Source organism: Oryzias melastigma, linkage group LG16, assembly GCF_002922805.2.
Source record: "Oryzias melastigma strain HK-1 linkage group LG16, ASM292280v2, whole genome shotgun sequence".
NCBI classification, from domain to species: Eukaryota; Metazoa; Chordata; class Actinopteri; order Beloniformes; family Adrianichthyidae; genus Oryzias; species Oryzias melastigma.
The window spans coordinates 10,302,075-10,316,891 of NC_050527.1; the positions used below are offsets into that span (position 1 = coordinate 10,302,075).

The following is a 14,817-nucleotide window of genomic DNA, read 5'->3' on the forward strand; positions in this document are numbered from 1 at the left end:
TGCTCCGGACTGCCTCATCCTGTCATCATATGTGGATCTGATGATATTACACGTTCACGGCTTAGTGCACTCATTCAACCAAGCATAAAGTGAAATGAAAATCTAGCTGGATCCGACCAGCACACGCTGACACCAGATACAAGCCGTGTGTGGCTGGTGCTTGGTTGCAGGAGTCAGATTTCATTGTCCCCACTTCTAAGCAATAGAACACAGGTGATATAGGCTTTAGATGCAGCAAACTTTGTTTGAGGATAATAGTCACAGGGAGAAGTTTTCTTTCTCTGTCCAACAATCATCCTGTCCTTGTGATGGGGAGTAAAGCGCGTGCTCATTTTGGGGAACATCTTCTTCTCTGGTTTAGTGGATGTGAGCTGTCCATGGTGCTCACAACTTTTTCCCCTCATCTGTCATTTGATTTAGGGAAGAGGAGACATGAAAAATTGAAACCATTACAAAAAAACTACAGTATGTCAGATTAGTTTGTGACATCTTATTTTCAAAGAACTTGACTTTTAATTTATAATTTTATTGTTTTTTTGATTCCAAAGAAAATCTGAGATGAGAATAGCTAAGAATAATTCTAACCTGTAACAAATTAAATACAGATTTAACCCTTTGTACACAGTAGGCATTTCAATCAAAAGCTGGTTACCTTACAGATCCATGACGACATTTCTCAAATAACAATAAATTCATACTTTATAACAGGGGTCAGCAACCTTTAACAGTAAAAGAAGCATTTAGGCTAGTTATCGACTGATCAAAACCTAGAGGGAGCTGTATAGAATAGAATAGAATAGAATAGAATAGAATAGAATAGAATAGAATAGAATGATTTTTTTATTACAGACTCAAGGTCCAAATAACAAGACTAAAAAAAAACTAAGAAATTCATAATGAAAGCTCAGAAGTGGGCTGCACGGTGGCGCAGTGGTTAGCGCTCTTGCCTCACAGTAAGAAGGCCCCGGTTCAAATCCCGGCTGGAGGATCTGAAACAGAAACATCAACTGGGACCTTTCTGTGTGGAGTTTGCATGTTCTCCCCGTGCATGCGTGGGTTTTCACCGGGGACTCCGGCTTCCTCCCACTATCCAAAAACATGCTTCATAGGTTAATTGGTGACTCTAAATTGCCCCTAGGTGTGAATGTGAGAGTGAATGGGTGTGTGATTGAGGCCCTGCGATTCACTGGCGACCTCTCCAGGGTGAACCCTGCCTTCGCCCATCAGTAGCCGGGTTAGGCTCCGGCACCCCCGCGACCCCGAAAGGGAATCTGGAAATTATTGGTGATACCCAGCCCTGATTGAAACCTTTGACAGCTCAAAGGGAATTCAGAGTTTTTCAGAGGCTCAAAAAGCTTAAGAAGCATTGAAACAAAACATTCAAATATACAAATTTAAATTTATTATTTGATATAAAGAAAAAAGAAACATAAATGCGACATTATGAGCGTAGTTGGTGCATGACAGGCAAAGGTTTTGAAAAAGTTTAGGTAAAGACGAAATCAGAAACATTGATTCATTTTGGAAGATAGATAAACAAACCTGATGTACTCTTTTAAATCATCAGAAATGAAAGGACCACACCAGCACATATAATGAATGCAAACTCCTTTCCCTCAACATGACACGGACTGGTTTCCAAGCAGCAAAGCTCACTACGTTTGCTAACCCACAAGACCCATATTTTGCATTCGGCTTTTTAATTGGGATCCTCAAGAGGCTTTGTCCGAAGTATCAGCAAAAACACCCAAGTTCTATCAAGCAGCCTAAGCTTAGTCCAGTAACCAATTACACCGCTCGGCCCCAGCAGGGACGCAGCTCAATGGATTACATTTCTGCTGCTGCATTACAAATGTGCTGCAGCCCGAAGCAAGATCCCTTATTCTGTTACTGTGCAGATGGTTTACCTCGACAGCTTTTCACACATCAGCAGGGATGCAACTGTCGGCGTGATCCATCAAGTTCCAGTTATCTCCTGAAACGTGATTCATGGGAAAGAAAAAAACCCAATCCACTCCAAACTTTGTAGATTAACATGTCATTCTCAGGATGACACATAAAAGTAAAAAAAAATGTTTTTTTTAGATTCTAGATTATGTGCATGTTTAAAAAGTCTATTTTCCTTGGTCGTCTGTTGGTCAGGGAATAAGCTGCCAGCACGACCCACTTGGGTGATCCAACTTACACTGGTGGCCAAAAAGAAAGCACCCTGAAAGCCTTCATGGAGACATCTAACTGCTTTTTTCATGTGAGCTGACAGTGAAAGAACGAAAACCGAACGTGTGAACTCGCTCTTCAAAGCTCAAGGCTTTGCAGAATAATTCATTAATTGAATGTTTTACACAAAAAACCCACACACATTCCAAAGCCCAAGAGAAGCTGTGGCATGAAAACTGTCTGCACGTGTGTCACTCCAAGGGCGCACATGTTCTGCAGAATTATTTTCCTTTTTGTAAAATGTTGAGGTAAATCACATTACTTGTAGGTTTGGGTGGAAACTTTTTCTTTGAGTATTTTGATGTTGCTTCTTTGTCTGTTCAGTCGCATTCTGCTTGGAGGGAGACAAGTGTCCTTGAGTTATTCAGAGCTGTTCATAAAGCAGCAGAGAACCATCAGTGTGTTTGTGTGTAACGTTGTGTTTAGGTTTTCATTTCTGCAGGTAAATATTTATGTATCTACCCAATTTAGGAGTGAAGTTTAGACTAAATTGAACATCAACACCCTTTTTCATTGAATGGAAAGGGAGTGAAGACAGCAAACACCCTGCCCTGCACTTTGCTTGTGTGTGCGCGCGTGTGCGTAAATGTGTGAGTGAGCGTTTTTTTCAGGTTCCAGGATGAATATAAAAGCGCTGCATTTTTCCACACTTCTGCATAGTGATCCACACACTTGCAATTGCTCCACTCAGTTCTACAAGGATTCTGTTTCCAGTATTTGATGGAAGAGATTGGATAAAAATGGATAAGTGTTTTAGGGACTTCTGCTTTGTGGTCATCCAGTAACTTGTGTTTTAAAGCTTTCACCATGACAGCGTTTGATTTCTCGGATGTGGAGGCATTCTTGGACTGCCACCCGGATCTGTTTGAGGAGTACCTGGTGCGGAGAGCCAAATGCGACCAGGTGAGCAGGTGGCTGAAGGAGCACCAACCCTCCAAAGTGTCCGCGGCGGAGGAGAAGAGAGGCGCCGCGCTGGACCCGCTTTGGCCGACCAACACCGACGGACTCCGCCGAAGGTCTTCCCACATGGAGCTCCGGCGGAACTTTGCGCGCTCCAAAGCCACCACGGCGCACCGCACATACGACGAGCACGTGAGCCTGAGCGAACACGAGTCCCAGTCGAGCATGAGGCGCCGCGCGCTCCTGCGTAAAGCCAGCTCCCTGCCTCCGACCACCGCGCACATCCTGAGCGCGCTGCTGGAATCGAGGGTCAACGTGCCTCAGTACGCCTCCAGCGCCATCGACTACAAGTACAGACTGAAAGAAACCAACGAAAGGGAGTTTTTCTTGGAGTTGGTAAAAGACATTTCGAACGAATTGGACTTAACCAACCTGAGTTATAAAATCCTCATCAACGTGTGCATCCTGGTGGACGCTGACAGGTGCTCGCTCTTCCTCGTCGAGGGACCCGCTCACAAGAGGACCTTGGTGTCCAAATTCTTTGATGTGCACTCTGGCACCACAGTGAGACCATCATCCAGCACTGTAGACTCTAATGAAGTGCAAGTGCCGTGGGGGAAAGGCATCATTGGATATGTAGCAGAGCATGGAGAGACTGTAAACATCTCTAATGCATATGAGGTATTTTTTTTTTTTAATATTGGAGATCAAACAAAATAATGTATTAAAAAATAAAAAAAAGAAGTTTATTCCTTTGGTGCAAAACTCTATAGATAGTGAACAGAAATGTTTTGCTCAGATTTTGGGGGAAAATTAATGACTTTCCCACAAGTGACTCTGGGCACAACATCATTATCTCCTGGCCCTGGGGCAAGTGGGCTGACTTTGGGAACATGGAGATATGGAAGACTATTTCAGCAACAGAAGGCCAATCGAAATAGGCCAGCGAGAAGCAGCCCATAATGCTTTCTCTCCCATAGTAAAAACTGCAGAACTGGGCTGCAGAAAATGTGCTCATAAATGCCCTCTCTACAAGACAATAAACAGGTGTCTGTTTGTTTCAGGACCACCGTTTCAGTGATGAGATTGACAAGTTAACCGGCTACAAGACTCAGACCATCCTCTGTATGGCCATCTGCAACAGCGATGGAGAAGTCATTGGCGTTGTTCAAGCAATCAACAAAAACCCCATGGGAACCCCTTTTAATGAAGATGATGAGAAGGTACAAGCCTCCGAAGAACCCCGATCACCTACAAGCACACGCCTAAATATGAGCCTATTTCTGTCCTTACTGTTCAGATGAGTGCCATAAGGGGCTTTTTGAAAGAGGATAAAATCATATTGCATTGATATAATACACTGTAGCATTTGTTAGAGAAGAACCTGAACTATTTAACTACTCAATTTTTAATTCTTACCTAGAAATATCACAAATTTCCTAATTGTCTTCCTGTTTAATAAGACAATATTAGAATATATGCAAGCAAAATATTAGCATGAAGTAAAGCAAAAATATATTTGTTTTTCTGCATTTCATACTTTTTAATTAAAAAGGGGAAAATACATTAAAATGAAATTTTAGAGCTCACAAATACTTTTAGTTGAATTATGTTAGTAAATGTTTATCCACAAGGTGGCAGAACAAAGTTAGAAAAAAGTGAAACTGCTTTCTTTGATGTTAATGCAGTGCTTGAACATTAAAGTTTCTTGGGATTTACAAAATATGTTTTTCTATTAGGCGCAGTGGCAAAAATGATTGTCAATTAATGCTAAAATAAATGAAATACAAATTGAATTTCAGCAACAAAAATATATAAAAAAAGAAAAGCTTCTCCAGATATTTCTGGGGCTTTGATGTCCGACTAAGACTGAATACTGAAAATAGAACTGTCTGGCCCATTTTTGCTTTCCCATCATCATCACACATTTTACGAATATCTTTTTTTAATAGCTTTTACATATTTTTAAAGGAAAGTACATTTTTCTTCTCTTGCATTTTGCTCAGGTGCTGCAGATGTATCTACCATTCTGTGGAATATCGATTTCCAATGCCAAGTTGTTTTCAGAGTCTCGCAAGGAGTATGAGAGAAGTAGGGTAAGAACTTGTGCAATTTCAGCAAACAAACAAAAAAAATCATATTTATAAATTCTAAATAAATATATACAAAGACAGTAACAATATCTAACACTCCAAATTAAGGTTTTGTGCTCCTTTTTCTTGTGTCAGAATGACTCTCTAATCCATTGACTCATGAGATCATAATCAAGACATGTATTGTTTTTGCTCCAGTCTTTGTTAGAGGTGGTGAATGACCTGTTTGAAGAGCAGACCGACTTGGAGAAGATTGTCAGGAAGATCATGCAGAGAGCGCTGACGCTTCTGCAGTGTGAGCGCTGCTCTGTACTTCTCCTGGAGGACATCGATTCACCTGTGAGATCTTTTCTTTCGATCTTTTCACCCTCAGTTGTGCTTAATGAACTTCTAACTTTTTTTTTTTAAAATGTACACTTTTGTGATCATGTCACAGGTTGTGAAATTCTCCAAGACGTTTGAGCTCATGTCTCCCTTGTGCAACATAGACCGGGATATCAGGTGGAAGAGTCTTAAATAAATACAAGCATCACACAAGAGTGGCAGCACTAGACCTCATAAATTCCTGCATGACAAAACTAGTTACCCTCTAAATAAAGCAACTTCCCAATTCTTTCCTTTAGAGTTGACTGACTCTCTGGTGTTTGTTGCCCAACTCAGCATGGAGAAGCTGTCCTGCTCCGACTGGCTAATCAATAACAGCATTGCTGAGCTGGTGGCTTCCACTGGACTGCCAGTTAACATCAGCGACGTCTGTCAGGACCCACGCTTCGATGCTGAGGTGTGGACAAAATTCTGTTTTCTTTAGCAGCTTACATTCATCTTTAATCCCAACAAGTTCAGAATTTTTAGGCCTTTGCGTTTGCTTATTTTGCCAAAACAAACAATCTAAAATCAACTTTTATGCTTAAAGGCAGATCAAGCTTCGGGGTTTCACATCAGATCTGTCTTATGTGTCCCCATTTGGAATCGAACTCATCAGATTATTGGTACGTTAATTAAAAATGTTTATAAAAAGGTAATTTTATACATGTGATTGAAAGATTCATGCATGTTTCTTTCAGGAGTTGCACAAATCCTGAATCGTTTGGACAGAAAGACGTTTAATGATGCAGATCAGAGGCTATTTGAGGTCAGCTGGTTCAATTTTTATTTATAGCCTCACTCCCAAACTTGCTTAAATCTTGAAAAAAAAAAAAAAAAAACTTTTGTCTTCCGTGCACAGGCTTTTGTGATATTCTGTGGACTCGGCATCAACAATACAATGATGTACAACCAGGTGAAGAAGACCTGGGCCAAACAGTCAGTAGCCCTGGATGTAAGCATTTTTTTCTAAAATGAGCCATTTTTGTTTCTTTATTTCCATTCTTTTTATGCCTATGAAACAAATTTGACATTGATGCCATATTAGTATTGGACCGTGTAAAACTGTTTTCTGTTAGACTCATACAAATCATCTTAAATTATGCATAAGCGCAGAGTTTGGTGTGACTAATTAATGCTAATCCCAAAAGACCCCCCCCCCCCTCTAACAAATAAATGTGTGCGGCTGCGTTCTGTTCCAGTACCTGCTATCTAACCTGTGCAGTCACATTATCCTCAGAAAACATAGTTCTGCTTCTCTACAATAAATATTTCAGCTGCCTTCAATAATTCAATAATTCATGATAAATAGATGTTCCAGCGTGCTCAGCTCTCATCAAAGCAATGCTCCCATCACATCGTCTTTACTGTTTTAAAATAATATGTCAATTAAAGGAAAAAATCCTTTGGAGTTAAATAATGTGACAACAAACAGTTTTGTAAAATGTATTTTGTTTCATCAGATTTTGGTATCAGTATCTCTGAAGTTTCACCGTTCTGCGTGACTTGCGGTTTTTCAGATGCTGTCTTACCATGCTACCTGCTCCAAAGTAGAAGTTGATCGACTCAAGGTAAACCACAGCCTGAAGCCTCAGAGATCAGCTTGTATATAACGTTGTTCTGCCATAATGGAAAAAAATTATAAATTGAGGAATTGGTGTACACCATCCTTCTCTGGCACTGGCTCACTAACAGCTTGTCTTCCCCCCTCAAGGCTGCTAAGATCCCCCTGAGCAACGAGCTGGGAATCGATGAGTTTCATTTCAATGACTTCTCCTTGGACAATGACGCCATGATCACCGCATCCCTCCGAATGTTTCAGGAACTGGGAGTTGTGCAGAAGTTTAAAATTGACTATGAGGTGAGCGGCAGGAGCCGCTACTGCTTTTTGCCTTTGCATAAAATTAAGCAGTGAGTTTGTCATCTGTGCAACATTTGCTTGTAGGTTTTGTGCCGGTGGCTTCTGACTGTGAGGAAGAACTATCGAACTGTTGCCTATCACAACTGGAGGCATGCTTTCAATGTGTCACAGTGCATGTTCACCATGATCAAGGTAAGCTTGAGACAGGAAACATCAGTTTAGTTTATGGTTATAGTTGGGGTGGTAATGACAAATTAATAGGAATGCCATGTAATCAATGAGATGGAAATCCAAAAAACTGGGCAAAAAGTTGCATTTTTATTGAATTTCCATCCTTCCGTCCATTCGTGGTCGTGGAGTTGCTGGAGCCAACCCAGCTACTGTTGGCCGAAGTCAGGGTACACCCTGAGCAGGTTGCCAGTCTGTTGCAGCTATTTAAACATTGCTCTAAAAGGGAAAAAAAAAATGTTTTCCGTGCCATACCAGTAGATACAATGTTGATTCTCTCTGCTTTCTGCAGACGGCCAACTTCCAGGATGTGCTCGCAGACGCAGAGATCCTGGCTCTGATGGTGGGCTGTTTGTGCCATGACTTGGACCACCGAGGCACCAACAATGCATTTCAAGCCAAGTAAATCCCGAGGACTTCAGTAGAAGCTGCTCTGCTTTGTGCCAGTGTCGCTCACTGCTGTGTTATTTCTGCAGGACTGGCTCTGCGCTCGCTCTGCTCTACGGGACCTCAGCCACCCTGGAGCACCATCACTTCAACCACGCGGTCATGATTTTGCAGAGTGAGGTCAGTCCAAACCTATTAATATGCCTTTCATCTGACTTTTACATGTTAATATCTAAGTATCATGAGTGAAAAAGACTTAAAGAATTTAACTCATTTTTCAGTGGTTTGTCAATATTTAATTTGCCACATTTTGCCTGGAAATTGTTGTTTAAAGGACACAGAAAAAGGTTGAACTTAATAAAATTATTTTATGACATGAAGATATGTGCACATTTATCTAAGACGCAGAAGACAAACAAAACAAATAATACATTAAAACAGCCAGAGACACAGTGGGCCAATGCTGGCCAAACCTCTGGCTGGATGCTCACTGCTTCATAAAACTTTAAATCTAAATGAGATAGATACTAAACATGTTTGCTCCTCCCTCACTAGCCCTCTGTGGCATCCTTAGAGCTATAGGCTCCTGATCTTAACGCTTCCACTGGAGCTAATCAGTGGCTAATCTGTGGTGGGACTGGGAAACACCAGGGAATAAAAAGGAAGCTGTATTAATGTGAACAGGTCTTCTTTATTAGAGAGTAACTAATCTCTACTGCAAAAAAAAAAGCGTTTAAAAAAATGCAGGGCTGAAAGCACAAAAGTTAAATGTGTTATTTTGTTTATTAAGATTAAATTGAAACAGAGGAAAGTTTAAGACCTTTTTTTGTTGTAATTTTTGCTTTTAGACTCCTTTCGCCAGCATTTAATTGGAAGAATTAAATGTGAAAATGGGTTTCTGTTGTCCACTAAAATTGTGGTTTGTTTGTCTCTAATTAACTTTACCTAATTAAATTAGTCTTTAGACTTAAGTCAAAGTGTAACTTTAGAATGTTACCGTGTCAACAGCATGTTCTAACTTTGACCCAGACTGCAGGTTTCAAGATTATGACAAATCATTAATATGTATAAATTGCTATTTAACAACAAACTCAACAAACTGTAAACATATAGGTAAAAAACAGATTTTTCTTACTAGTTAAGATGTTTTATTAAACTTTTGCACAGTTTGTGAACTAGTCCCAAACCTGCTGTTTGATATGCAAAAATGTAAGCAAAATAAAAGCATTTTCAGTGAGATTTATTATCTCAAAATATGATAGTTTAATATTATTTTTTTTAAAGGGGTGTAATATTTCATTTTAAATCAATAATAAAATTGAATCAATTGATAATCAAACCAACTATCAAACTGAAACAAAACCGTGGTTTGAACTGAATTGGGAAGAAAGTTTATCATTGCATCCTGAGAAATTTTATCCTTATTAGGAGTGTAACAAATCACATTAACGATTTGATTCATTTTTATTATTGAAAGATGACAAATATATCTATTGATGAATAAGATTTAACTCCAGGTTTTCTGAGTCTATGCTTCGGTTGCACTGACATTACCTTGTAAATATCTGCAGCTTTTTTTATGTTAAAATACATTTCTCAGTTAGAATCGCTGGGACTCCCTCTACTGGACAGTATGAATGCATGATTTGCACTTTTATTTTTAGCAGTCTAAATAAGCCTTAAAAAATCAATTAACTGAAAAGGGGAAGAAATGACAAAGCAAAACATCTGATCCTGTATGACAGAACATTCATTAAAATAGTTCCAGGGTGGCATTGAGACCACCAGAGTCGCATAGATCTGCTGTTGTGCAGTTTCATGAGTGGGTCGGTGTTTTCCAAAAACTGCTGACAAGCAGGAAGTTTTGGCTTCACTGGGAGGAGATGCATTGTCTCTAGTGTGGATCAGTTTGATCATGGATTGTGTTTGTGCATTGATTTCCTCTAACGGAAGATTCAGAAAAAGACCATTGGGAGTTTCATCTTCCAGAGGAGCGATGGCTTTTGAAAAGCTGGGGCTGGTTTGGCATTGTCCATGTCGATGCCTTCTTTTGTGTGCAAACTTGTGGCGTTAATAATTGTGTTTTCTCGTCCAGGGTCACAACATCTTTGCAAACCTCAGCTCGAAAGAGTACAGCAACATGATGCAACTATTGAAGCAGGCCATTCTCTCCACAGACCTTACTTTGCACTTTGAGTAAGTGAGCTTTTGCTAATTAAAGTAAAGCATATCATCTAATACAAATCCTGAAATATACCAGGAAGTAAAATGTACCATTTTGTGTATTCTTAACTCTTTGCTTGAACTGAAAGGCGCAGAGCCAAGTTCTTTGAGCGTGTCTTGTCTGGAGAATTCAGTTGGACAGATGAAGGACACAGAGAAGCACTCAGGTTTCCACATTTAACTGAACTAAATAAAAATCTACTTTACTGTGGAATGCGCAGCAGAGACAGAAAAAGGCTCCGTTGTCATCAACAGGTCCATGCTGATGACGGCGTGTGATCTGGGGGCCGTCACTCGACCTTGGAAGATTTCCAAACAGGTTTGAGCTCCTCACCAAGTTTTGTACACACCGAGAGTTCTTTAATTGGTCACACGAGACATTTAATAATGTTTTATTTAGAAAACCGTCATGTTGTGATAAAAGGATAAAAAATATGCTAATTTAAACATCTGATAAAAATGTAATTAAGCAGTCGAAACACACTTGTGATTTCTTTAAATCAACACGGCTGTTAATTGCAGGAAGTTTAACCAAACTTTTAGAGCCAATTTAGGGGAAAAAAAGGATTAGCTTCTCTTAATTTATGCTTTAAAGTCCGCCTACACAGGCTAAGGATGTAATCCCCCTGAAGCTCTCTAAATAAACCTCAATTAAAGCAGTTGTTTGGGAAGTCACCATGTAAATCCCAGTTAGTTTTCTAATCCACTTAATTTTCCAATCTACTTATTCTTAATTGGAGACAGAGAGGTGTTTGATTTATTTGCAAAGCTTAAAGAAGCTTATTGCCTCACTCTGTGGAGCCTTGTTAACACTGGCAAAACACTGCGACATAATAGTAGAGGAAAACATGAACATGAGTGGTGTAATAATTTTACATATTAGAGGGAAATTAACAGAACACACTTAAAAAATAAATAAATATCTTTGGAATATGCAGAATTGTGTCCCTCCCTAAAAAAGTACAAATATTTATTTGTAAAGGTTCTCAGGTTTCCTTTTACTGAAATGTAATTTCACCTAGTGTGGAAATTTAAATCATAAACAAAATATAATTTGCATAATAATTTGGAACATGTTGCAGTTTGCTGTTTTATAAACAAACATTTGACTTACAGTTATCACATTTAGAAAAGTACTTTAAATATTAATAAAAAAAAATAAAATAAAAAAAAACTTTTTTTCCCCATAAATGTTCACAGGTTGCAGAGCTGGTGACCAGTGAATTCTTTGAACAAGGAGACAGGGAGAGGTCGGAACTTAAACTAACGCCAGCAGTGAGTAAAAAAAAAAAAATTGTAATTGTTTGTGGAATATTTTAATCTGAATGTTTTCCCAGATAAAATTTCTGATCCTAAGCAACTTTTTGGTTATTGGGATTCCCTGTTTTGGTTAATACTCTAATGAAAATTGTGTTTTTGGTGTTTTTAACATGTTCTTGTGACAATTTTCTGATGATTGAGAACATATACAAAGAAAATCAAGTTTAAAATTGTATTTGTATTTTGTTATTCAAATCATATGTGATGTAGAAAATACACTGGATGCTTCATTTTTATGCATCTGCTTGTGGACAATTAGATCCATGAATGTCTTTGTTATCCTCTTCTAAGCTGACATTTGGCTCAAAACTGTACTCCTGGATAGATAAAATATTGTTCGCAATTTGTGTTACACCAATAATGTTAAGTTGGGGGTGTGAGAGACTGTAAGAGACCATGTAAACAGAGAGCTTTCAGTAATGGGGAGGGGAAGGGGGGCGGGGTTGCTCTGCGCCAAATAACTCATTGGCAAATTTCTACTGGAATGAACTCCTACCATTCTGGAGAAACTATGTCCTAGAAAACCATACAGATTTTTAGATTTTGGTGAAATATAAAAGCTAAAAGACCAATGGGAATGCTTTTAGAGTAGACCAAAAGAAGATTGAAGCAGGTCTTCAAAGTATTAAAATTGTTTGGATTAAACTGAATAGAAAGGTAAACTGAAAACAGTCAACTCTAAAAATATTATTATAATCAACATATATAACTGAATGATTTTTTTAGGCCATCTTTGACCGTAATCGTAAGGATGAACTGCCTGCCTTACAGCTAGAATGGATTGATGGGATCTGCAAACCACTTTACCAGGTAGATAACTCATGATAATTGCACATTTTCAGGAAAAAAACATAATAAAAAAGCCTCCTCTGGGAATGTGGAACCTGTCTGAACTCTCCTGTGGTTCTCCCAGGCACTGCTGAAGCTCAACAGGAAGCTACAGCCGATGTTGGATGGGATTGAGGCGAATCGAGAGAGGTGGCAGGAACTGTGTTTGTCCCGTGAGCGGACCCGCAGAGCCACAGTGTCCAGTCTGTTTCCCGAACCGGGCCAGAATATCGAGCCCAGTGATGACGTTAAAACCAGTGAAAACCTGGAGCGCCCAGAAAAAGATAGGCCGGTAAAAACCAACACAATGGGGTCAAAGTTTGACTGCGTTGATGATCGGAGGTGCAGAGCAAACAAAGAGTCGTCTGATGACAAAGTAGTTCGGAGCAAGGCACCTCTAGGAAAAAAGTGAACCATTCTTTGTAGTAAGGAAATAGGAAACTCTCATTTGCTGAGCTTGTTGCTTCTCCTGAGCATTAAACTCTTTTCCATTCGCCAATCTCTTTTTGAGAAGCAGTGTCCCTGTTTGAATCCAATCGAAAAGTGATTCATCTCCGACATAAAAAGCAGTTCAAACCAAAGAGAGACAGGTGTTACTATAGTCTAGTTTGTCCATTGGAATGCCTTTGCAAAGCACAAAAGACTCACTGTGACATCTCATCAGCTGCCTCAATGAATGTAGATTGTGTTCTTGAATGTAACAGGCAGCCTGCGTTCTCAGCTGTACTTTTCTTCAGGCTGCATGGCTTATTTTTCCAGTTTTTGATGATTTACAGTTGCGTAATTGGTTCTTTGTAATGCATGTACAGTTTGCCTTATTATCAGTAATGTACTTCAGTCAGTTTTTCCGAAAGGTAATTAAAAACATATTTCTAAATTTTGTAAAAGCTGTTTGAACCCAAACTCTTAGCGTGCCTGTGCGTCTGTGTGTTCACTTCAGTGTCAGATGCTCTCCCACAAATGTCGAACATACAACTGCTGAGGTTATTGCTAGGCAACCCCTGAAAGGAGAAGATGAATTCTTTTACTGCTCAGTGTGTCTTTGAAGTGTTTGAGCCACAGTGTATAAGCTAGAAATGTGACGGTGCCTTCAGAGGCTGTTCTTTGTCGTACGCAGATGTTGTGTGTGTTGCCACGTCTGCTGTTGCATGCTGGCTGTGCTGAAACTGCACGTGGATTGTTGACTCTTGATGCCTTTAAGTGCCCTAGGAGATTTGATTTGCATGCAGCAACAGGAATGCTTCTTTGATTGTTTTTGTGTTTGAAATTGTTAATGAACTATCATTTTCATTGAAAAACTTTAGCAGAACTACAAATTTAGTATTTTTCCTTATTAGAAAAATTATATTTACTATCAGTTAAAAAAATTAATGTAAAAAAAAATTGTGAATTTTTGTATGAAAAAGAAAAATGAATCAGGAAGTTCCGGTTGAATTTAATTGTACTCAAAATAAAAACTGTCTATGTCTGTGTAAATCTTAAGAAACTCACCCTCTGGTGGACCTAAAAGAGGCCCGACTGTGTGCCTTAAAGGAGATCTATTCTTAGATTCATTTTTTTGAGTTAAATTCTTGATATAATGTTAGATATGAACATTAAACAAATCAAAAATCCTGATCCACCTCAATCCTTAGCAGAACCTTGCAGCCGTTTCTCAACCATTTTGATCAAAGTTTGATTTATCCTGTTTTATCAGAAGATTTTCGGAACTGCTGATGTCATAAATACCCAATGAGGCTATAAGGGCAGTGTAGCTGTTTATAGCAGTGCTTCATTTTCCCAACATTCAGTAAGATTCTCCCCCATGACTGTTGTGGAGATGAGAGTTTGACACATATTTTGGGCGCAAATTCCCAGGAAGTGTATTTTTGTTTATGAGCGATAGCAGGAATCTCAAAGATATTCCATCAGGGGCTTTACTAACCAAAACAGTTATTACGCTTTTTTTCCCATAAGCAACAAAACAACTGTGAACACAGAAATAGTAATATTGGAAACGTCTTTACAGTGGGATCAATGATATTGTGTAAATATGTTGGTGAGTTCCTAACCTCAGGTTTCAACCTGACATTTTTGTTTGTGTGATTTTTGTGATGACATAAAAACATTTAATACATCACCGATTGATCTCAGGAGAGAACACATGAAAACTTGATCTAAAATGGGCAGAGACGTCATCTGAACCATTGTCATAGGTTATAGGTTATATGTAACTATCACAAAATTAAATCTTAAAATGATTGAGATTAAATAATCTAATCCACACTAAAATACAGTTTGACCTCTCTATTACAAAAAAAAAACTTTCTGAAGAGTAAAAAATAAAGTCCAACACTTTTGATGTTGTCTGGGGGTTTGCTTTTTTTGGCATTTTGCGGCTCTGGCTTAATAGAAAGC

The 14,817-nt window shown here is 39.0% G+C and overlaps 1 protein-coding gene across 3 annotated transcripts in view; it reads left to right on the plus strand.

The window, feature by feature from the left end:
- The first annotated feature begins 2,480 nt into the window (after positions 1–2,480).
- pde11al (phosphodiesterase 11a, like) overlaps positions 2,481–14,817 on the plus strand; it is a 17,819-nt gene continuing 5,482 nt past the window's right edge. For 2 of the 3 annotated variants that reach the window (XM_024268165.2, XM_036216019.1), the window contains exons 1-20: positions 2,481–3,798; positions 4,182–4,340; positions 5,124–5,213; positions 5,409–5,549; positions 5,647–5,711; positions 5,871–5,991; positions 6,124–6,199; positions 6,275–6,342; positions 6,436–6,528; positions 7,094–7,144; positions 7,288–7,434; positions 7,519–7,626; positions 7,955–8,064; positions 8,139–8,229; positions 10,145–10,245; positions 10,362–10,439; positions 10,528–10,591; positions 11,473–11,547; positions 12,319–12,402; positions 12,506–12,712. In XM_024268165.2, coding sequence (XP_024123933.1) covers positions 3,025–3,798; positions 4,182–4,340; positions 5,124–5,213; positions 5,409–5,549; positions 5,647–5,711; positions 5,871–5,991; positions 6,124–6,199; positions 6,275–6,342; positions 6,436–6,528; positions 7,094–7,144; positions 7,288–7,434; positions 7,519–7,626; positions 7,955–8,064; positions 8,139–8,229; positions 10,145–10,245; positions 10,362–10,439; positions 10,528–10,591; positions 11,473–11,547; positions 12,319–12,402; positions 12,506–12,712 — 2,703 coding nt within the window. In that variant the 5' untranslated portion in view covers positions 2,481–3,024. Of the gene's footprint in view, positions 3,799–4,181; positions 4,341–5,123; positions 5,214–5,408; positions 5,550–5,646; positions 5,712–5,870; positions 5,992–6,123; positions 6,200–6,274; positions 6,343–6,435; positions 6,529–7,093; positions 7,145–7,287; positions 7,435–7,518; positions 7,627–7,954; positions 8,065–8,138; positions 8,230–10,144; positions 10,246–10,361; positions 10,440–10,527; positions 10,592–11,472; positions 11,548–12,318; positions 12,403–12,505; positions 14,765–14,817 lie in introns of those variants that run through there. The other variant, XM_024268164.2, reaches the window with a different exon arrangement.